This window comes from Pleurodeles waltl, chromosome 7 (assembly GCF_031143425.1).
Source record: "Pleurodeles waltl isolate 20211129_DDA chromosome 7, aPleWal1.hap1.20221129, whole genome shotgun sequence".
NCBI classification, from domain to species: domain Eukaryota; kingdom Metazoa; phylum Chordata; class Amphibia; order Caudata; family Salamandridae; genus Pleurodeles; species Pleurodeles waltl.
The window spans coordinates 286,292,999-286,317,513 of record NC_090446.1 but is presented as its reverse complement, the minus strand read 5'-3'; the positions used below and the strand labels follow the sequence as shown (position 1 = coordinate 286,317,513).

Genomic DNA, 24,515 nt, shown 5'->3' with positions numbered 1-24,515 from the left:
AATTTGTCTGATGCCAGAATCCATATGGTTGCCATTCTCCTCTTGTATGTCACTCCTCTAGCATGACTTATCCATCAGCATCCCAAAACCGCAAAGATTAATTTCCAGAATGCTGTCCTACTATTCAATTACATTAATCGTACTGATATTGTTGTCTGTTTTAAAATTAAACAAGCTGTTTCTAGTCAGTAATGAACCGTTATGTTTACTTCTGTGGAGTATTTATTGTTTTACATTGGGTGCCACTCATTCTCTTATCTATTTTCTGCTATCTCATGTCTGGTGATGTTTTCTATTTGGTTGTCTTCTGACTTAGTCCTGCTCTCTGGTGCCTTGTTTACTTAGGTTTGGGGTTCTTGATTACCCATATATATTTACTTGAAGCAACACAGGATCACAGAAAACTCCTGAGACTATCGAAAAGCCTTAGTGTTAATTGAAAGAATCACTCTGAATTCAGAATGAAAAGTTTTTTAGCACAATTTAGCGATTGGGCCCAATTACTACTTATATCCTAAGGGGCACTGACAGGACATCTGACGTATGTTTATACAACTGCTACTCCATCTTTAGTTGACCAAAAGAAGTTTTAGCAGGAATAGGCCTACACCAAATGGGACTCACGTGGAGAAGGAGTAAAAAATGTAACACAATACAAAGAATCTGGAGCAGAAGAGGTTCATGACAGATATGAAGAGGAGGTAGTGTTAAAGTAGTAATGTTAGTGATGAGAGAGGGTAAAGTTTTACTTAAGTCATCTGATGTAAATGTAAGATTTGGTGGTGTGTTGGTGTTGATGCTCTCAAAAAGAATATGTAACAGGAAGAGGTAAGTTGACAGAGTAAAGTGAGGTTCTTCAGAACAAAAATTAGAAGTATCAGAAAAAAGAAGCATTAGGCCAGCACTATCTGTGTGTGGATGAAGGTGCAAAATGCAGCAGATCATAGAGAAAATACCACTCACAGAATAGTGAATCTCACACAAGAGGTGAGTTCCAGTCAGTATCTCATAAATGTCTAAAAGATCAGAAAATTGGGAATGAGCAGAAATAAGTGGCCAGATGTATCAAGCTTTTTTGCATTCGCAAACGGTGCGAATCACAAAATTCGGCCGTTTGCAATTGCAAAAATGCCTTTTGCAATGTATTAAAGACATTCGCTGTGCAATTTTAAGGAATCGCTAAAATAGCGATTCCTTAAAATTGCGACCCCATTTAGAGAAACGCAAATTGCAATTCTCTAAATTGGAAATCGCAAATAGAGAATTTCTATTTACGATTTCGAAAGCACATGTATCAAACATTTCCTAAATGAGAATTGGCCATTTAGGAAATGCAATTACCACAAATTAAAGTTTGATGGCAACCATGTGCAAATTTTGAAATGCATTATAAATGTATTTTTAAAATTGACATGTAGCGCACACATGCCCCTAAGGCATGTGTGTGCTTTACATGTCCGTAACAAAACTTTTGGGGTGCAGCAGAGGGGGCCTTAGGCCCCCAGCACCCTGGGATTTGCATTTCCTAATTTGTGAATTCCTAACTGGAATTCGTAATTTGGGAAATGCAAAAACATTTGCAACTATGGGCCTACAGGCCCATAGGTTCGAATGGGGTCAGATTCTCTATTTTCGATTTGGTAATAGCATTTGCGAATTTTTAGAAATCGCTATTACCGAATTTCAAAAATCATACATACCATTTTGCATTTCTGAAATAGTGATTTCTTAAAATTCGCTATTTAAGAAATGCAATTCGTTTTTTTAATACATCTGGCCCAAGATCTTCTATATTGCCAAAGTATGAACTTACATGTCAGTAGGGCTCTAAGTAGTCAAGATGCTTTCATGTGTAGATTCCAAAGAAGAGTAATAATAAAGAATTGGACATGATACAAGGAGACATTTAGGGGCATATTTATACTCCGTTTGCGCCGAATTTGCGTCGTTTTTTTCGACGCAAATTCGACGCAAAACTAACTCCATATTTATACTTTGGCGTTAGACGTGTCTAGCGCCAAAGTTCATGGAGTTAGCGTCATGTTTTGGCGTGAACACCTTCCTTGCGTTAATGAGATGCAAGGTAGGCGTTCCCGTCTTAAAAAATGACTCCCAGGCATGTGCGTGGTATTTATACTCCCGGGCAAAAATCACGCCCGGGAGTGGGCGGGGCAAAAAAACCCGCATTTGTGCCTCTTTTTAACGCCTGTGTCAGGGCAGGCGTTAAGGGACCTGTGGGCTCAGAATGAGCCCAGAGGTGCCCTCCCCTGCCCCCAGGGACACCCCCTGCCACCCTTGCCCACCCCAGGAGGACACCCAAGGATGGAGGGACCCATCCCAGGGAAGAAAAGGTAAGTTGTGGTAAGTATTTTTTTAATTTTTTTTGTGGCATAGGGGGGCCTGATTTGTGCCCCCCTACATGCCACTATGCCCAATGACCATGCCCAGGGGACAGAAGTCACCTGGGCATGGCCATTGGGCAAGGGGGCATGACTCCTGTCTTTGCTAAGACAGGAGTCATGTTAATGGCGTCTGGGCGCCCAAAAAAAATGGCGCAAATCGGGTTAAGACGATTTTTTTGCCTCAGCCTGACTTGCCCCATTTTGGGACGCCCAAACGCCATTTTTCCTTACGCCGGCGCTGCCTGGTGTACGTCGTTTTTTTTCACGCACACCTGGCAGCGCCGGTCGGCTAACGCCGGCTAACGCCGGCTAACGCCATTCAATAAATACGGCGCCCGCATGGCGCTTCAGAATGGCGTTAGCCGGCACTAATTTTTTTGGCGCAAAACTGCGTTAGTGCAGTTTTGCGTCAAAAAGTATAAATATGGCCCTAACTGTTTTGTGATTCAGAAAGCACAGAATGGAAGGGAGAAATTAGAGGCAGAGGCAGTGCTTTACTGGTAAAATAATAAGTACTGGTGCCCAAAGCACTGCTCAGTCACCTGTGGCTGGTGGTATAAAATGTCAGACTGCTAATAGCAAGGGTGCCCAGTCACTAATCCACATCCGGTCTCTTTAATTCACTGCCATGCACTCTCTTGCCTGTTATCTGACTCTTACAGGTGTCTGCTTTCTCTCTTGATGATGGACTTTCTCTATTTCGTTTCCTCTGTCTTTTCGTTTTGTTTGTTTTTCCCTCTGTTGGCCTTGAGAAATGTCGGATGTGGAGAAATAAGTGCCGGTCTCCAAAAATTGGTGCCGGTGTCCCTCACCGGCAACCATTGGCTCAAATTAAGCTCTGGGCATGGCGTAGAGCCACCTGGGGAGTGACAGCAAAAAATTTGCAAAAAGGGGTGTGAAGATCAAAGAAAGAATATTGTGGTATGAAATATCAAGGACAAAATATCGAAAAAGAAATATCAAAAGGTAAGTAACTATAGATACCTCTCCAATATGTACGTACAGGATATATTTATCTTTAAGTTACATAGATGTGGAGTTATGAATAGTAAATCTATACTTTCTCTACATGCACTCACCTTTCGATATTTTGGTCCCCGATATTTTAGCCACAATTTTTTATATCAAGATATTTCTATGTTTGATATGCAATAGAATAATTGAGAAAAAGCAGCTATGCAGGAGGCACAGAATGGTGCAGGGGCAGAGACATTGGGAAATGTGTGAACTGGTAAAAGTGAGCCCTCTTGAATAAAGAGAATATTAACAACTTGGAAAAAGGCACAATCAGTCAAATAATTTGCCTTAGGGGTCTGTGAAATGTTTACATATATTTTGTTTTGTTCCCATTTACAGTTTGAAAAGGACATTTTAAACATCACTCTTTCTTTGATGGATAAGAATTCTACGACAGACCACATGCATCGGAGTGATCCAGGATACATCGGGCGTGTGTTTAGTGCCTTGGTAAGCGATGCACACTCCTGAATCAACATGTGAACACCTACGCTTTGGTGCACTGAATTGCAAATCAGTTCAGTTTGAATTCTTCTGACCTTATAATGAGAAGTAGGGGTGAGGGTAATTTATGTAATTTGTTGTAGTGTAATGCAAAATTACAGCAAAATTATCTGGAATTACACGAGGATCGTGACCATGTATTTACAGCTGTGTTCTTAGTGCAAAATGCACCCTCGTTTCAAAAATGGACCTCAGGTTGTACTTTGCACTAAGGAAATAGAGCTAAATACAGCAGAATAGAAACAGCAACAGGTAAAAGCCACTTCTGTTCTGTTCCTCAACTTTTGGGTAGGCATTTTTGCCTGCAATTATGCCAACAGGCGTCACCACGCAACTTTGAATACATTTGCGTTACATGCGTAATGTGAAATCATCAAGATTACTCTGATTATCTGGCATAATTCAAATGTCGCCCATGCAGACCCTCGGTGTATGGATGGAACAAACAGATATTTGGTTAATTGTTCACAAAAAATTAAGACAACTAGTTTGTTTACATCCCTCCTTTGTATGCATAGCAAAAAGAGAGCTATAAAACAGTTTCATTTTTTGGAATAGTGCCAAGTGTTTTAAACGCATTCATAATTGAGTAATAGTTACAAAAAGCAACAATTATTTTCTTGTTATGGTTTGCCATTAACTCATAGACCCAGAGGGAATAGTACCATACAAAATAGGGGGATTCTCATTATCCATACAATTAAGTCGCACAAAGGTAGTCCTTTTTAAACGACCTCATGAAAATAAAGGCTGTGCGTATTCACCACGAACTGAACCGGCAACCATGAGGTCAAATACAGGTTCGAGTGGATACATCAGTTCACCTAGTCAAAAGATTCGGCTTAACAACTTTTTGTACTCGTGAACAACAGTGCCATGTTTATAAGCTTGTTCCAACCAGTCATTGAGTTGGCTGCTCACAGCCCAGAAAAGAATAAATGCTCCCCATTCATTATAATTTAAGGGAATACAACATTGTGTTTCTTTAGTACGCTACCCAAGGCCTTCCGAAGTAGACAGCAGCAACAGTTTTTAACCCTGACTTGCGTTTTGTGCCCCCTAAACTGGCATTGTTACCTCCGATCTCAGGGCTATGCTGCTAGCTTCAGAAGAGAAAGTAAACAGGGTTAACAGAGCCATGTTTGCTTTCTGCAGTTTCTACTCCTTGCTTTTCCCCTACCTCTTTAGCAGCAAATAGGTGGCTGTTGATGGGCTGAGGTTGGAATACCAATGATGCAATAGAGGAGTCAAATGGTTTGTGACTCTTTTCCTCCACTTTGGTCAATTAGGTAAATCAGTTTCAGTAACCCTTACTAAAAGTATAGCCTTCCATTTCTAATTTCGAACTTGTTAAATTACCCTGCTCTCCTATGATATTTGTCTAAATATATCACCATCAGGTCAACAGCAATGATGACACTGGAGTGTTGATTGGCAACTGGAACGGTGACTACAAAGATGAAGAAAGTCCATCCAGGTGGAACGGAAGTGTGGCGATACTCAGAAAGTTTGCCTCAACCGGACCAGTCCGATATGGGCAGTGCTGGGTCTTCGCTGGGGTGATGTGCACAGGTACGGTAAAGTGGACCAAAAGCGGACCAGCTAATGGAAGGGGTGACCTAATGTGCTCCCTCCCGTCAGTATGTTGATACTGTGTATCGAACAAATGTATTAGTGCTGGATGTGTTAGGTACACAATGAGACACTGAGTATTAATTGAAAGAATTGTAATACTTAGCAGTATTCTTCTTTACACGGAGTCCATGGCTTGCTTATTTCATGAGGGGATGAGGACTATAACGAGGAAGACAGATTATCTCCTAGATTTGTACGTAATTGTGATCGAATTCCAATTTGCAACTGCTAGAATCAGTCCAAATCACCCTACTGTAACACTCTTGATGCACATCATATGATGGACTCATTGGGATAACAATGCCACATTTTAGATTGCAATATATTGTTGGCAATATTGCCCAGGATTACGGTTGATTTTCCCCCAAACATTTCTTTTACCCCGTTTCTCTTTTTCACTTAAGCACAATTTTGAGTTGATGATCTGTGTGTCCTCTTTCAACTCCCTGGTTCATCGGTCTTTGTTGAATTATTTTGGTTAGTGTTCTTATTGAAGAATAAAGCAAACTGAAGGGGGAATTTAAGGTGCAAAATAATGGTCTATTGACATACGTTCAAACTACAAAATAGCAACTATAAGAAGAAGGTGATTTAGAATTTAATCTACTGCCCAAGTGAGGAAAGAGAGTCTGGTAGTCTGTTTATCACACATACCTCTTCTTCAGGCTATTATAATATTTCAGCAATTTCCAAGAGCTACTAGTGTGTTACAAGAGAAGTAGCAGATAATTTAGTCCCCATCACTTCTCAGAAATGTCTCCAGCCTTCTATTTCTGTTGAATGACACATTTGATAATGACCACTGGAAAGCACGTCTCCACCAGTAGGCCAACAAATCTGCGGACTTGTTCTGAATTTTACGGAAATGGCAACCGACGATATAATATTAATATCAGCTGAGCATTTTCCTGACTATTTAAATATTTGTTTTAAATGGTGGCCAACTACTTTCTTTATTAATAAAGTCTTCTACATACTTGTTTTTTTACCCCTATTAATTTATGCAGCTCTGGAATAGACACTAGGTGAATACAACATCCTGATTGTTGTACCCCTGTTTTTAATTTTTTCGTTTATCCAGTAAAATTTGTTTTTTGTTTTCACTTTAATGCTTTTCAACATTTGATGGCAATTAATTCTTATGGTTTGACTCAATACATCACATACTATCGACCCTTAAATATCTGAATTAGGCATAATCCGTTGTGTGAATGATCCCTATGTTGGCCATTTACTTCAGTTCCATCTGTTACCCAAGCTCACAAGGGGTCATTGGGTTGCCCTTCCTTTGTAACATAAGATCATTAAAGATGGTAGCACAAATACAGATGACAATACCACTTGTGGTGTTTCAGGACTACCGCCGGAGACTGAATGATTCCCTAATTGTTTATAAGCCTTTCGCAAATGATTTAGATTTGCAGAAGAAATCAGAGGGGCTAGCAAAGACAGTTTAGGGAATTAAAAACGGAGTACAAAGAGACATCCATTTGAGAGGCCATTTGTTCATGGAGTCTTTCTGAACCCTTTTTCTAATAAATGGGCTGATGGTGTCTTTTCACTCTTTCCATCACTACTTTCTTTAAGTAGATAAATGCTGTAGCTAAGAGCAGAAGGAGCATCCTTGCTTGGATACCATTATAAGCCCCTTTACAAGAGATTATTTTGTTTTTTTGCTTCCACCTCTTTTTGAGCTCCTGGCTCCTTTACTCCTTCTAAAGCCTAGACAATTACTGCTCCAAAGATTCCCATTTTAGATTCATGGTCCCAGCAGGTTAACACCCTAGCATGATTTTTTGACAGAAGCTTTGCTTCTTGTATCCATGAACCTGGGGAAAAGAGGGGTCTCTTGGCGCTTATCCTGATCTAACTGTGCAAAGCTGGTAAGCTGCCTATTACGGTGAAGCTTGGAAAAGGCAGCCAATCTGTTTTTGGGCAATTATATGGTGCGGTAGTGACCTGCTCTCAGTCCAATGAACTGCCCATTAACACTGCAGAGTTGTGAGAATACACTGTGACCTATCCTGAATTCACAGTGAAAGGTTCATCAACGGGAGCAGTCCATTCAAACACCTATTCGGGCTCCCTCCCAGCCACTTCTGTTTGGACACAAGCAGCTGGGAGAGGGCCCAAATAGGTGAATGTGTGACTACAAGGGGCATCATCCCAACCCCAGATCAGGGGCCAATTGCCCTTAAAGCTTAGGGTGCTCCAGATTTGAGTAAATGCTCAGGTAGGCCTTGAGTGTGTTATATATGAGTCTTTCACTGTGAATTCAGGATAACTCTTTTCTTCACACTATACTTAGGAGGGATCCCAGGCCCTGAAGAATGCCCCAGACCAGTAATGACTACACGTGTGGGCAGAAACATTTTGGCCGTCAGGATAAGAGCAACACGTTGAGTCATTACACTAAAAAATCTTCCCTATTTTGGTTCAAATTTACCAGCAGACACCACTATTAAATGGTGTAATTTACACTGGTGATTTGGTAGGTAATTTTCTTCATACAACTGGATCCCTATATTATCCAGAGAAAATACCATTTCAGCACTCCCTCTGGGTTCTTTAACTACAAGGTTGAGTCCGTCTAGGTGGAATTGTCCTACCTGGGTGGGGATAGGGGGCCAAATGATAAAGCATGACACTAAAATGTGTGTGACCACCTATTCCGTAAGGAAGAACCCCCGAGATAGGGCACTAATATAAGGTTATCACAACTGTTGGAAATGGCCTTTCTGCAGGGTCACCCCTAAACTTTTTGCCTTCCTCCTTCTCTTTTTCTGACCTCATTTTTGCTGGCTTTAGGACTCTGCGTACTTTACCACTGCTAATCAGTGCTAAAGTGCATATGCTCTCTCCTTAAAACATGGGGACATTGGCTCATACCCAATTGGCTTATTTAATTTACTTCTAAGTTCCTAGTCAAGTGCACTACATGTGTCCAGGGCCTGTAAATTAAATGCTACTAGTGGGCTGCAGCACTGGTTGTGCCATCCACATAAGTAGCCTCCTAACCATGTCTCAGGCCTCCATCTGCAGTGCCTTTGTGTGCAGTTTCACTGCCACTTCGACTTGGCATTTAAAAGTACTTGCCAAGCCTTAAACTCCCCTTTTTCTACTTAGAAGTCACCCCTAATGTAGGCCCTGGGTAGCCCATAGGGCACAGTGCTATGTAGGTATAAGGCAGGACATGAACATGTGTGTTCTATGTGTCCTGGTAGGGTAAAACTCCTAAATTCGTTTTTACATTGCTGTGAGGCCTTCTCCTTTCATAGGATAGCATTGGGGATACCCTCATATACTGTTTGAGTAGTAGATCCTGATCTGAAAGGAGTAGGCAGGTCATATTTAGTATGGCCAGAATGGTGATACAAAATCCTGCTTATTGGTGAAGTTGGATTTTATATTAATATTTTAGAAATGCTACTTTTAGAAAGTGAGCATTTCTCTACCCTTAAATCCTTCTGTGCCTTCCAGTCCACGTCTGGCTAGGTTTAGTTGACAGCTCCCTTGTGCATTCACTCAGACACACCCCAAACACAGGATACTCTGCCTCTCTTGCATACATCTGCATATTGAATGGGTCTTCCTGGGCTGGGAGGGTGGAGGGCTTTACACTTACATGTCAAAGGACAGTAGCCTGCCCTCACACAAAGGACTGCCACACCCCCTACTGGGGCCCTGGCAGACATGATTGAACTGAAAGGGGACCTTGTGCACTTCTAAACCACTCTTTGAAGTCTCCCACACTTCAAAGGCATATTTGGGTGTTTAAGCAGGGTCTCTGACGCTACCAATTTAGACAGTTCTGAGGTAGACACTCTACCTGAAAGACACTTCCTGGAGAAGAGAACCTGAACCAGAACCTGCATCCTGCCAAGAAGAACTGCCTGGCTGCCCAAAGGACTCACCTGACTGCTTTCTATGAAGGACCGCTGCCTTGCTGTTGCCCTGCTGCCTTGCTGCTCTCTGGCTGTGGTGAGAAGTGCTCTCCAAGGGCTTGGATAGAGCTTGCCTCCTGTTCCCTGAAGTCTCAGGACCAAAAAGACTTCATCTTTACAAGAAGGACTTTCGCCGCACAGCCTGCCTCAAACGACGCACAGCCTGCACTGTGATGAAAAATTCACTGCACGCTGAACCGGAATGACGCAGCTTGAGTTCCCAATGAGAGGATCGACTCAGTGCCAGCGTAGCGACCATAAATTTGATGCTCGGTCCACTGGATCGATGCACAGCCGAGCTAGAACGACACAGCCTGACTTCCAGAGAGGAATCGACGCAGTGCCCAACAGATCGACGCAGCCCCTGTGACCTCATCCTGTCAGCACCGTCAATCCAAGCATCACCCTCAGGGCATCCTAAAACCCCGCAACCCGAAGAAGATCCATGACCAAGCACCAGAAATCGAGGCACAGCCATCCCGGCGTGAAAACTAAACGATGCATCACCGTGTGCAGCCAGAGAAATCGATTCACACCTCCTTGTTTTCCAAGCATCTCCTCCTCTGCAGTTCTTTGCGGACATTTTGAACTCAAACCAGGTACTTGTGCTTGAAAAAGACATTTATTTATTTATTTATATATATTTATTATATATGTATTATAAAGACACTTGATATCACTTTTACAGTGATATCTCAACATATACTTTTTGCATTTTAATTGTTTTGACCTGCATCTTATCAGATAAATATTATATATTTTTCCAAACACTGTGTGGTGTATTTTTGCAGTGCTATACTGCGTTGTTGCATGATTTATTGCACAAATACTTTACACATTGCCTTCTAACTTAAGCCTAACTGCTCAGTGCCAAGCTACCAGAGGGTGGGCACAGGATAATTTGGATTGTGTGTGACTTACCCTGACTAGCGTGAGGGTCCTTGCTTGAACAAGGGGTAACCTGACTGCAAACCAAAGACCCAATTTCTAACAACAACCATGTGTCATTAAACTGGATCACGGAAAGGAGTGGTTCCACCACAGGTTGATCAGGTCCTGTGGGTTTGTTCTTTTGATCCCCCCATACTTTTTGTGTACACAGTTTTGATTTTGGGAGGCAGTATGGGGGCTGTTAGAAATGGGGTTTCTGGTCTGCTAGGGTATGCACTTAAGTCAGGCAGAACCCACCTACGATAGTCAGGGCAAGGGAGCTAACGTCCAAGATAACCCCTGCTCACCCACTTGTTAGCTTGGCACGAGCAGTCAGGCCTATCCCAGAGGCAATGTGTAAAGCGTTTGCACAACACGCACAACACACATGACACACTATCCCTACCACAAAGGAATCACAACACCAAGTTATATGAAAATATACTGTATTGTACACAACGCAATTATTAGACCAAACACAACATGCCAGTAATATTCTGCTACCTTAGCAGTTGTCAGAACGTTACACCTTAGTTACTATGCAGAACCAGCAGTAATCACATATAACACACAGGTTACTTAATATTCTGCAACATAAGCAGTAGTCAGGAATCACGTTACTACACCAATGCACTTGTCATAGAAATATAATTAATGCACATATCTGGAACATTATAAAACAAATGGCTAGTCAGGAAAACATATTAGCATGTTATGCTCATAAAAGGAACATTAGCAAACATATATGTAGTACATCATCAATAAAACAGGTCAACATAAGAATCCTTAACGTCCATATAAGGAGCCTACGACATATGTCCTGTAAAATTAACTGTATTAAGATGTGTGGGCACTTCTAGTGCCAGGAAGAAAGAAATGGGGCCACCGGAGCTCTGTGCGCTCCCTCGGGGGCCTCTTTGACGATTGGGGGAAGGAGGAGGGTGACACGCATCCCCTTGGGTTTATAACAGGCACCTCCTAGGGCCCGGGATTACTGCGGCCCCCCCTGGGCCACAACTGGCCCTCCAGAAGGGGGGCCAAAGCCAGCAGAAACGATTGGGGCCACCGTTGGGGGGCCTCACCCGACTCTCACAAGGGAGACGTGCGAGACGGGGGTCCTCCAGCGAGGCTTCCGCCCCGCGTCTCTATAGAAGATTGGGGCCTCCGTTGTGGCAGGGGGAGCCTCCGATGAGGCTTCCTTCCACCCCTCCCTGTTGTCAGGACTCCAGGGAGGGGCTCTGGTATGGCAGGGAGCCTTCGATGAGGCTTCCTTCCTCGCGCGTGTCCCTCAGAGAAACAAAGGCTTCACATGTGGGCAGGCACCGGAGCGAGTGCCTGCTTGTGCCCCGGGTGCACTCCGCAGAGCGCGTTTTGCCCTGGGGGCATGGTAGGAGCGCGCTTGCTCTTTTTCAGGTTTCACTTGTGCCCCGGGGGCACCTCAAGAAGCAAGCCCCCGACTTTGATCAGATGAGCCGCCTGGGCCGCGGAGGTGATCCTTGGCAATAGCAACATGCTTACGGGTGCTGGGGTAGACTTCCAGAGCCTGGGTCACGGCGGTGATCCTCAAAAGTGGTAGAGCACCTACCAGGACAGCAAAGAAAGCGCTCTCAGAGCTCTAGGTCAGTACTGCGTAGGGTGCCCTCCTGACGCTAGACCAGGGGAGGAGACGCCTCCTGTACTTCAGGTCGTTGCAGGGGTCAGGGGCCACGGCACCCTGCCCCTGGGGGACAATGGTCAAGAAATAGGAGCACCATTGGCTGGGCCCACCAGCAGGCCAGTGCAAGGGGCATGCAGGCAGAGGTCAGTTTCTCGTAGTGGCCCAACAGGTCACAGGTCAGCATACCAGCAGCAGTCCATGGCAGTTCCTTGTGAGCCCCTCCAGCAGTCTGTGTCCAGTTCCAGGTAAGTTCCATGAGTTCCCAAATTGTGGGTAAAACTTCCCTGGACTTATACTCAGTTTTACAGTGTGTCCACAAAGGAAGGGGAGAGGAGGTTCCAACCAGTTCCAACTGTTTCTCAGAGTGCCCCCTCTCTCCTCCAGCACAGGCTCCAAACATCAGTTGGGGGTAAATGACCCTATTGTGTGAGGCCAGGGCACAGCCTTTACAAATGCAGGTGTGCCCTTCCTTTCCCTTCCCTCAGCCCAGGATGACTATTCAGCATGCAGATGCACCTTTATGACACCTCCACCCTCCCTGTGTACAGGCTGTCTGAAAAGTATGCACAAAGACCAGCTGTCACTCTGCCCAGACGTGGATTGGAGTCAAGCTGCAAAACACCATAAGCACATAGAAATGCTTACTTTCTAGAAGTGGCATTTCTGTAATAGTAATTAAAAATCCACTTACATCAGTAAGCTTCACTTCTTACCACCATTACAACCATACCAAACATGCCTACACTACCCCTTATAAATCAGACAATACCCCCTACATATAAGGCAGGGCATTTCTAATGCAATCCTACAAGAAGGCAGCACTCACAGCAGTGAGACATCAAGTTAGGCTGCTTGTCACTACCAGGACAGGCCATGTAACCTGGCACATGTCCTGCCTTCCTCATACAGAGCACCCGTCCCATAGGGCTATGTAGGGCCTACCTTAGGGGTGACATATATGTAGTAAAAGGGGAGTTTTGGGCCTGGCTAGTAAATTTAGATGCCAGGTCCCTGTGGCAGAAAACTGAGCACACAGGCCCTGTGCTAGCAGGCCTGAGACAGGTTTGAAAAGCTACTTCTGTGGGTGGTGCAAGCAGCACTGCAGGCCCACTAGTAGCATTTAATTTACAGGCCCTGGGTATGGAGATACCACTGTACAAGGAACTTATAGGTAAATTAAATATGCCAATTGGGTATAAGCCATTCATACCAACCTTAGATGGGAGACCACCTGCACTTTAGCACTGATCAGCAGTGATAAAGTGCTCAGGGAGAGGTCAGAAAAAAATAGGAGAAAAGAGGCAAAACATCAGGGGGTGAACCTGCCACAAGGGCCAGTCCAGCAGGGGCTATAACCTTCCTTGCCTGTCTGTGTGTGTTATAACTAATAAAGTGAAATCTATGCCTGAAAAAGTGTATAAATAACCACATAATTTGGTGCTCCCCTGCAGCTAATTCCAGTGTCTCTGATTGACAATAGAATCCAGACATTTTGCTGTGCATCAAGATGTGCTCCATATCCTTTTAACATATGTCAACAGGACTTCTTTAAGAGTACCTTGTTAGCAGGGAAGATTAAAAAGGAATTGGGAATTTAACCAGATTGCTAAACAATTCTATTTTTACGTTGTTTTTCTTCTTTGTTATTTTTTTCCTCCTTAGCTCTCAGGTGTCTCGGAATCCCAACTCGCGTGATTACTAATTTCAGCTCTGCCCACGACACAACCAGCAACTTGAGTATTGATGTATTTTATGACATTGCGGGGAAATACATAGGCAGCCCTGACAGTGTATGGTAAGTGTCAGAATCAGGTTGTCTCTATGGGTTACAGAGTTAAGATATCATCCATCTCTGAAGTACCAGCTTTTCTGTGATATGCTGGAAGAACAGAAGTTGCTGGCTAAAACTATCAATAGTTCTCGGCTAATATGTCTTTGTTGCTCAGCAACTAAACTGTGGCACAGCCCTCTGGTATACCATTTTCTGAACTGTGTATATACATGTATAAACCCCTACTTATAGAGTACAGACCTACGTACCAAGCAATAGAGCAATGGACAAAAGACGTACACGCGCCTTCAGTGCAAGAATTTTAGAAACTCCAGAAGAAAACACTGCTTTTCTGTTTGTTCTGTCACATTAATCCCAGTAACAAGTCTGTTTTTAGTCCTTTTTTTCCAATATGACCATCTCGTGTGTCATTTTGCAGTGATGGAGTAACGCACATATAACTATAAATATTACTTCCTGAATTACAACGTGCCATGTCAGTTAACGTTAAAGGGTGTACAACCCAATCAGACATCAGCAAAGGGACATTCTGAAACTCTTAATACTGGTGAAGATTGCTGATGCAAGACTGGATAAGCATGAGACGTCTTCTTTTCACCTGATGTCACCTTTAAAGTCTTTATATCTAGTCTTACGGAATCTGTTTATTCCAAAACACCGCATTAATAATTTCATAGGACACCTTATTTTACCATGTGGGAATATGCCTTTGTAGCTCACCCAAATGCTCGATACGACTTTTGTGGAATGGAAGGTTTTTTTGTCACATTTTGTGATATTTTCCAGAACGTCATTATCTTCAGAGAGGTTACTGCCATGAAAATAGTTGTAAACATAATTGTGAGAATTACCAAACAATGAGAGGAAATGCTAGGCGCTGAAGTAGTTACATGAATTTAACAGACATTTCTATTAATTTCTCAGTTGAAATTGTTGCTTAATGTCTAGTTGGACTGCAGAATATTTCGGCGATTGGAATGCATATTTTTCAAAATTGTCCGAGTAATCTATACAAACTGTCGAGTAGCAATGTCCATGAAAATTTCTGCAACTGCTTGATATTCGACAACACACCAAAGATTTGGAACTAAATACTTCTGTGCCCGATCTTGGCATATGATGACCTTTCCTATGAGTTTCAGCACAGTTTGTTTTCTATAAAATTCCTTAATTCCAAATGAATGTGTCTTGCTCAATTCCTCTGCACATTGAATGCTCATGTTATTCCTGATTGAAATATGAGGCGTCACGGCGCACTGTGATCAGTCAGATGATCTTTGAACTGTCATGAAATACATTATTATGAATATCAATGTCTCCTACTAACGGTGAGTGGAGATGTCACAGTTTGACTGTGCTAAGGATATTACCTGCACAGTCTCATACACTCTTCTCCAATATGCTGTCCAAAGGGTGACATGCTGCAGATGCAGTACATAGATCTTTGTAAATCCACCAGGGTATGAAACGGAATCTAAGAGATACAGTACAGCACATCAGTTCAGTTATGAAGGTCTAGCCCATCTTGATCAAAAGGAGAGAAGCTACATAGAACAGTTTCTCATTATACAGGCAGACAAATGCTAACACCAATGGTGCAACAGGATTATGTCTATGGAGGTCATACATCATGGAGGTATGCTGCATTTGGGTTAAAAGAATGTTCTGGATTTATTAATACTTTACAGTGTGGGAAACGTTCTCGTCCATCAATGTGAGTCAGAAAGTGGCTTTCTATGGAAAGCAAGCAAATTACTCATGGGTTGGTAGAGAACACAATGCTTGCCATCTTTTGGTCCTCAAAGTGGCAGGGCATGCTGCTTTTTGTCCCACTGTTGCAGTGGAATACAGGCCCATATGTCCATCTACATGAGACAGAAAGCAGCTTTTCTCCAACCTCCACTGTAGAGAGCATGCTCAATGTATTGAAATAGATGTCATTCGATAACAAAAAAACAAAACAAGTTGAGAACATATAAATTAGCCAAGCGAATAAGTTATTGGGTCAATGACCATAACGACCAAATCAATAATTGGTCATTGAAGCATCATGTGGTGCGAAACTGACCCCTCCCATGCTGTATTCATTAATGTGCATCCTCTCCAAATTGACGCTTGTTGTTGTCTGCCCTCGTGCCTGTATATGCTAATGTATCCAGTTGCACGCTCATTTTCATAGGTAAAATACACAAGTGTTTCGATTTTGACTATTATACTCATAAAAGTGGTTGATTGTACATATTTATGCTTGCCAGCTCCACTCAAGTAAACTCTGCTTCACCAACCGGGAGTGGGATCGGGGAGTTTGTTAGCATGTCTCTTTTTGGTTCTAAAATAAGATGTAAACCAGCACATTCAAAATTAGAAGATGATTAGTTTTTATTTAAAACAGTCTTTATGATGTGCTGTATGTGTGCATCTTGCATACGTCTGCCTAGCTTGAATGTTGAATGTAAAATCCTTATGAAATGATCGACTGAAATGTGCACAACAAATTCACCTTCACAAGCCGGCTCCTTGAACACAGCTGTATCTTAAGGCCTGACCTAGAGTTGATGGAGAGAGTACTCTGTTACTACTGTGACAAAGTACCCTCTCAAAAAAACACCTTGAGCTGCGGAACTGATTTACAATCTGGCGGACCTTAAGTATTTTAGTGACGGAGGGTACTCTGGCTCCATCACTGACATACTCCTCTGACACCCCGACGTAGTAAGGTCCGCCTGCTTTAGATTGGATGTGTTACAGTTTTTTCTTTTGTTATTGATGTTGTTAACGCGTCCGACTATGTTCATTTATACACATCAGGACTCGTTTTAGGTCGATGAACCTTTTGACCCAGTGGTAGGTCTCCGTAAAACGAGATTATCAAACATCAAATATCTTTCACAATAATCATTAATGAATTTTCGGCGAATTCAATTGCTTCTGACTCAAATAACCACACCTTAAAGAAAGAATTTGTGATTTTATTCCCTATTGATTACAATCTAATATTAAACGTATTAATCTCAAAACCAAGAAGCATAAAAGCATAATCACAGAGTGGCAATTATAATGAACTTTCAATAATGCGATAATCAGAATCATAGGATAGATATATCAGCAGAGAATAGACCATAGTGCATGATAAACATCAGAATATCAGTTCAGCATAGCTTCATGTCAGTCACGTCAGTTTCGTCAGTCAATTGAATACCTCTCCTAACCTCAAATTAGCATTAGCATGTTGGGCTTCATGCAAAACAATTTAGAACATCAATTTGGAAAACATCTAACTAAGATATTTAATTAAACATACAGCAGTTGGTACCTAGAAAGAAAAGGCATAGAGATTCTATTAGCAATAATATTTACCCTCCTCAAGCTAAGTCAGCATACATGATCAGTCTTCGTCTTCAGGACATCAGTTGGTTCACCGTCAATCTATCTAAAGAGAATCAAGGGTCACTCTCCTCATATGGAGGACAGTGTAATGGGGCAGTCTATGGACTGTGATACTTTTGTCTAAGTCTCAAATCACCAAATAGAGTGACAGAGTTTCTGGATGCAATCAATGTCATCCCTTCCTAACTGAACTTCGTCCTCCGTGTCATGAGTTTTTATCCCCTTTTCTTAACCCATTCCCCCAAAATTCTATTGGTTAATAACTACACCCCATCATTGGTAACCAATCAAATTATTCATTAAGTAATGCATTTGTCATTCTTCGATATTTTCTCATCTTCCAATTGGTCTTTATAATCAGCATTTTCGTAGGTGGTGCGTCCGGGGTTACTTCACCATCTTGGCACACGTCTCGGGTCAAGAGTTCTTCTCCCCTCGTCTCATCGTCCTTGAGAGTGTCTATTACTGTTTCAAAGCACATATCTTTATACTAAAAGCTACTAGAATGCGGATGGGAAGTTTTGTTCATGTTACGATTTAATACAGAAGAGAACAATAGCTGGGTCATAGTTCTTTTGCGAGTCCGCACACAGGAAAAGCAGGAAAATAGATTTTAAATGAGAGTTACCCAGCTAGTACGCGACTCATGCTAACTTAAGACACACAATTTTAATGAATACAGTTTAGCTCGTAATACTACATATAACTGAAGATTATTATTAATTTAGCATTAACGTTCATACATGAGCAAAACTTATACTTTTATTAATACATTCTAATAATGTTTTAGTCAAATGTAAGCATTTCACGTCTATAATATATAATATTAAAACTACGCTCTCTCAATGTTCATCACCGCTGGGTAAAACCGTTGATGAGGGACAATTAAAAAATAATAATGGCACCCACACCTTACCAGGCATCCCCTATGGTGTGTGGAGGCCATTACTTTTTTTTTTTTAAAAAAACAACCCCCCTTTAGGGCTTTGAATTTAAAAAAGTAAAAACTTGTTAAAAGTTTGATGGGCGGCTGATACATTTGACAAAGCCATGACAGTGGTTTCCTCCAATATTAAAGATGACCGCAGAGCTGGCGGACTTCTCCTAATGTGGAGTATGGGTACTCCGTCAGGGCGACCAAGCATTTTAATGCAATGCCCTGATGGGGTAATTCTCATACTTTGCACTTGAAATCAGGCCCATAGTGTTCTTCATCAACTTTCTGATACTTCTAGGATTTAGTCAATATAATATATGGCAGCTTTAGTAATTCACATAGTATATCAGGTATCATCAGTTACAGCAGAGTGTTTTTGAATCTTCTTGTGATGTGCTTGAAATGACAGAAGCTGAGCAGTATCTTGTCATTTTATACATAGGAACTTCCATGTCTGGAATGAATGTTGGTTTCGACGAAAAGACCTGGGACCACAGAACGATGGATGGCAGGTTCTGGATGCCACACCTCAGGAGCTAAGTGGAGGTATATTCTGCCTATTACAGAGAAAACACGTGCTTTTATTAATAAGAGAAGTAGTTATTGAAACCTATGAAGGTATGTAGTTCCTTGAGTGAAGAGGGTCTGTAAGCAACTATCTCAAATCCCGAATCAAAGGGGGTAAAGTCTGCATTTTTATAAAACGTGGGGTTAAAGAATTATTTGAGGACAACTAGAAAATATCCAATTTTGATACGGAGAAAGTACCTAAAGAATTTGCACCTGCGTTGCCTTTCGGTTTCAGAATCATGAAAGGAATGAGCCAGTAACAGGTATGTGGAATGGGGTGACTTTTAATGAATAGTTACAACGGCCTTTGGAGCAAGGGCAGGGGAAACCCTGTAGCCCTTTACCCATCTGTGCAGAGAACGCTTACGGGGCGCAATTAGCACATTTCGGACGCGTAGGAAATAGTGGAGACAATAAGCCTATGCAATTTGCTTTTTCACGTTTGGCGATCTACTCCCGGGAAAAGATAGGACTATCTTCACATCCACTAAATAATAACATGGGGCCAGTGCAGTATATTAAACGAGAATGTGAGAGCAGTGAACATATATAGAGTTGACCGATTAAAAATGGGAATTTAAAAAAAAAAACCTGATTGAGCACTGAAAAATTCACAGTTTTCAGATGACAGGTGAACATGACTACAATTAGCAGACCTGGTGCAAAAACTAAAGTAAGTCTGAGATCAAGCCGCACATCCGTACTTCTTAAAAGTGTGCAGTGAGTCACAATAGCTGGACATTGAATGAGTATTCCAGCTATTCAGTTAGCATTAAATACAATTTGTATATAACCCTGCATTATGTGCTGTTCTCTGGGCTACTAGATGTGCCATTTTGTGCTCATGGGAGCGATGTATCTTCTAACTGCTAGATTCCTATTTAGAGGACCTTTCAGCATGGGCAACATTTAGGGGTCGCCAGTGGTCGCACTGCCTTTGCGACCCCTGACCTCATAGGAGGCAAAACCAGTGCCAGGAACAAAGGGGCAACTCGTCCTTATGGAGGTTGGTTGGGACTTCACTTGCTTTTTACTCTCTCACTTTTGTATTACACTAGTAGTGAATAATGCTAAATTCTTCACAATTAGTGTAATCAAAAATGGAGTACAATTATCAGGAATATGACCCTCCCTGGTAGCTGAGGTAACTAAAAAAAACTTTTAAATGTATGTTGTGTGCACTCTTGTGGGTGAGATTGTGTTTATATGTGAACGTATTGGTATGTGTGTGTGAGAGTGAATGTAAAGGTCAAACGATGTGCAATGGCACTTCTACTACTCCTGGCATTTTGGTGAATTGACATCCATGCTTTCAGAAGAACAATTACTCTGCCACAAGGTGGCCCTTTATTTGTGTCCCTGGGTAGGAAAAAGATACCTTGAGGCTTGTACATCAAAGAAAGCTGTTTCAATGGTCAACCATAGGCATATAGGTTTACAGTGGGCACACAGAGCAGAGGAAGACGTTGGAGACTAAGACATTAGTCAAAGATTTTGAAAGGTGAAAGTAAATGCTGTTGTTTAGAGGTTAACCCATCTTTCTAGACTATTTTGACTAATATGTTCTAGGGAGATAGAAGTGAGAGGGGAGGCCATATTAAGGTTTAAAAGTGGGATCTCAATCTGTTCTTTATAGGTTGTGAAAGCAGACGCTGAACTGGAAAATAAAAATGCTAATCTAGATGCTTACATTTTTCAGGACTCTATAATATCTTTTATCTCCCAGGGCACTTTCGTCATTTTACTAGGAGCCATGCCTAATAGTGAACCAGAAAGAAACCAAACCTGTACTTTGTGAGAACACAAAGTCAGTGCACCAATGTAACCTGCTTGAATGTACCCAAATCACTGTGCCCAAGCTGATGAACACTTTCAATTCTAATCAGTTTTATTACTTTGACTAAAAGAAAATTATAGCTTGTGTTTCCCAACATTAATTCTGTTCTTAGATCCATCAGTTTGGAGATTTGAACATATCAAGTATGTCCGTATCTCAATGAATTTCAAGGTAATTAAAGGTCTTTCACTGTGGAGTATGAAAGCAAATGCCTTCTTGCATGTTAAAATAATCTGTAAAACTCAACGGATACAATACTAGTCCATAGTAGTCATCTTAACCTGTCCTAAAAATGAAAGATAATGGTTTGTAGTTTTCACAAAATGCAGGTTGAGATGGACTCTACCCACTGGGAGGGCTGGAACTGGGAGTGTGCTAATTTATATATAAAGCAGATAAAGTGATAGAAAGACTGCAAGTCCATTAGAGCATGTAAAAGAGATCAATGCTAGCATGGAATCCAATATATTCTCAAACTTGCCAACTCAAATGGTGCCACCATGTGTCACACGATATTGGCTCCCTTAACATGGTGAGGAGCTGATTTCACAAGGTAGATGGGAAGATGAGCTGGAAGCCACTGCACAGAGCGGATTTCCTGCTGGTCTTAGACGACTCTGAACAGCTAATATCGGTTAAGGGGTGTGAAAACACCCCAAAATATCAGGGGCAGCCTCAGAAAGTTACTATTTACTTTGGAGTGGGGGGAAATGTGGTAGTGGGTTTGAGGATGCGGGGAACAGAAATGCCTCCAAATACACTGTTGGCATGAAGCCACAACTCTTTCAGGGTCCAGCCCCTCCCGTCATGTGGTGACATTTCTTTTAAAGTTGGAAGGTCTGCAACTTACACCCATTTGGCCAGAGATGAGATACACTCATAATGAATCCTGGAGGCCACATGGGAGAGAATCAATTGAAAACTTGCTGATGCATGAGGATATCATTAACTACTTTCATTAAGCCCCTAGGAAATTACTTATCCTGACTGGACACAAGTTGTTGCATCTCTCATAATCAGCCTTGATTCATTGCAACCATACAATATTGCTCTTACCACTTTCTTTCTCTCCTCCATAGGAATATACCAGCTGGGACCAACATCTGTCAAAGCAGTCAAGAACGGTGATGTTGGTTTACCATATGATGGTCCATTTGTATTCTCCGAGGTGAATGCAGACCGCAAAATATGGGTATACGATCAAGAAAATGAACATTTAGAGCTGATTTATTCTGATACCCTCTCTATCGGCCAGTGTACCAGGACCAAGGCTGTGGGCAGCGACGATTTTGAAGATGTCACTGGAAATTACAAACATCAAGAAGGTAATGCAGCATTCATAGTATATAGAATAATGCACTCTTAAGTTTTCTTATCTGCGAACATTGTGCATCTCCACACACTGTACTATACTCATGTCTGCTTCACCGTCCACTAAATGCCATAATGACAAAAACAACAAAAGAAACAAGGGCCCATATTTATACTTTTTGACGCAAAACTGCGCTAATGCAGTTTTGTGTCAAAAAAATTAGCGCCGGCTAACGCCATTCTGAAGCACCATGCGGGCGCCGTATTTATTGAATGACGTTAGCCGGCGTTAGCCGCCGGTGCCGTCTGGTGTGTGTTAAAAAAAACGACGTACACCAGGCAGTGCCGGCGTAGGGGGATATGGGGCTTGGGCGTCAAAAAATGGGGCAAGTCAGGTTGAGGCAATTTTTTCGCCTCAACCCGATTTGCGCCATTTTTTTCACTCCCAACCCCCATAGAAATGACTCCTGTCTTAGCAAAGACAGGAGTCATGCCCCCTTGCCCAATGGCCATGCCCAGGGGACTTCTGTCCCCTGGGCATGGTCATTGGGCATAGTGGCAGGTAGGGGGGCACAAATCAGGCCCCCCTATGCCAAAAAAAACAAAAAAAAACTTACCTGAACTTACCTTAATGTCCCTGGGATGGGTCCCTCCAGCCTTGGGTGTCCTCCTGGGGTGGGCAAGGGTGACAGGGGGGTCCCTGGGGCATGGGAGGGCACCTCTGGGCTCCTTCAGAGCCCACAGGTCCCTTAACGCCTGCCTTTTGCAGGCGCTAAAATACGGCGCAAAAGCGGCCGTACGTCATTTTTTTTGACCCGCCCACTCCCGGGCGTGAATTTTGCCCGGGAGTATAAATCCGACGCACATGCCTCGGAGTCTATTTTTTAGACAGGAACGGCCTACCTTGCATATAATTAACGCAAAGTAGGTGTCCACGCTAAAAAATGACGCAAACTCCACGGACTTTGGCGCTAGACGCGTCTAACGCCAAAGTATAAATATGGAGTTAGTTTTGCGTCGAAATTGCGTCAAAAAAAACGACACAATTCCGGCGCAAACGGAGTATAAATATGCCCCAAGGATCTTATAAGGACACCTAAGAAATCTCAATGGATGTTGAACAGTATTCTCGTGCTAAACATCCTAAGGAGATTTAAGCGCTGGGATGCAATTTAAATCTGAAACATACATACATCATCCTTATGAATAACACACAGAAAGCCCTCCAAGCACCGAAAAGGCAAACAGATACAGGAGAATTTAATGATAGGACATGAGAAGCAGCCCTCATATATGTTTGACAATTTCCCGTAAATCCAACCATCAGATTATTACAATTCACATTTTTATACAGCGTATAGTATACTAGAGGGCAAATGATAAAGTTCAGTAGGAAAAAAAACGATAAGCGCCTGGGAAAATGTTGGCAACAGGGCACCTTCGCACATATACAATGGGAATGACTAGTGATTCAGAAAGAAGTTGTCTAATATGTGGAGAAAAATTGAGATGATGCTAGGATGCTAGAGACAGGCCTCACATTACAGGACACACGTGCAACACGAGGTATTGCAAAATACCAGAAAAAGCTAATAAACCTTCGGTTGGTCTGGGTAAACCATGATATAGCACAAAGATGGAGCAGCACAGAACCACCCACGATAACAGAATCACATACAAATATGGATTGGTGTATGGGAATGGAGTAAGATGTATATATAGGAAACCCCCTAAAGTTCGAACAGATGTGGGGACGTGGATGGTGCACTATGTAGCATAAATTGCAGCAATGAGCCCGAAAGAAAAGAACATGCTGCAACAAACATTGGGAACGTTAATCAAAGCCTACTAATGAAAGAAGTAACAACCACAAAGAGTATTTTAGATAGTCGCTACCCCATATATGAAAATATATTGGCCAAACCAAGGGACCGGTAGGAACATGAAGGCAGTATGACGCATGACAATGAGAAGGAATTGATATTACCAGAAAGGTGATGCGTTTCTGCTGTGCTATAATGTTTATATAGGAGTAAAAAATTAAAATTTATACAATTTGTTTTTTAAAAAACCCCGCATGTTAATAGGCTAGAGCAAGCAAAAGAGCCGAGTCTTGCACATGGATGACAATGGATAGCTGTCAGTGCACCTACTGGAAAGCATAGAAAATGTATTTAAGCAAAAAAATACATGCAGCAGAGCATGGATAATGTAAAGCATTGGTGAGGGTGTAGGTTTAGGTGTCTGGGTAGAGGGCAGGGATAAGGGTAGGATTTACTCTTTGGTTTAGGTTTAAGATGTTGATATGTTCTTATGGATAGGGTTGGGGTTCAAGGTCAGATGTAGCGTCTAAGGGGTAGTATGGCACAACCAAAAACCCTCAACAGTTTTGCAGTTTTGAACCGGGAAAAACCTGCAACATTTCTGCGCCCTCTCCCTTACTAAACTATGGACCATATTATGCTGTAGGACATGTAACTCTCAGTATTGTTATTAAGTGGTACTACTTTCAAGTGTTTCAACACACCTTCAAATCAAGCATTACGTATGTTAATTTCCCCTCAAAATACCTTAAAACTAAAGGGATTTTGA

General features: G+C 42.2%; 1 protein-coding gene across 1 annotated transcript in view; it reads left to right on the top strand.

Moving 5' to 3' along the window:
- The window catches only part of LOC138304021 (protein-glutamine gamma-glutamyltransferase 6-like), a 174,709-nt gene that overhangs the window by 106,124 nt on the left and 44,070 nt on the right, over positions 1-24,515 (top strand). The window contains exons 5-9 of the mRNA XM_069243671.1: positions 3,759-3,869; positions 5,324-5,495; positions 13,752-13,884; positions 18,648-18,751; positions 21,692-21,937. Of these exons, the coding sequence (XP_069099772.1) occupies positions 3,759-3,869; positions 5,324-5,495; positions 13,752-13,884; positions 18,648-18,751; positions 21,692-21,937 (766 nt within the window). The remainder of the gene's footprint in view (positions 1-3,758; positions 3,870-5,323; positions 5,496-13,751; positions 13,885-18,647; positions 18,752-21,691; positions 21,938-24,515) is intronic.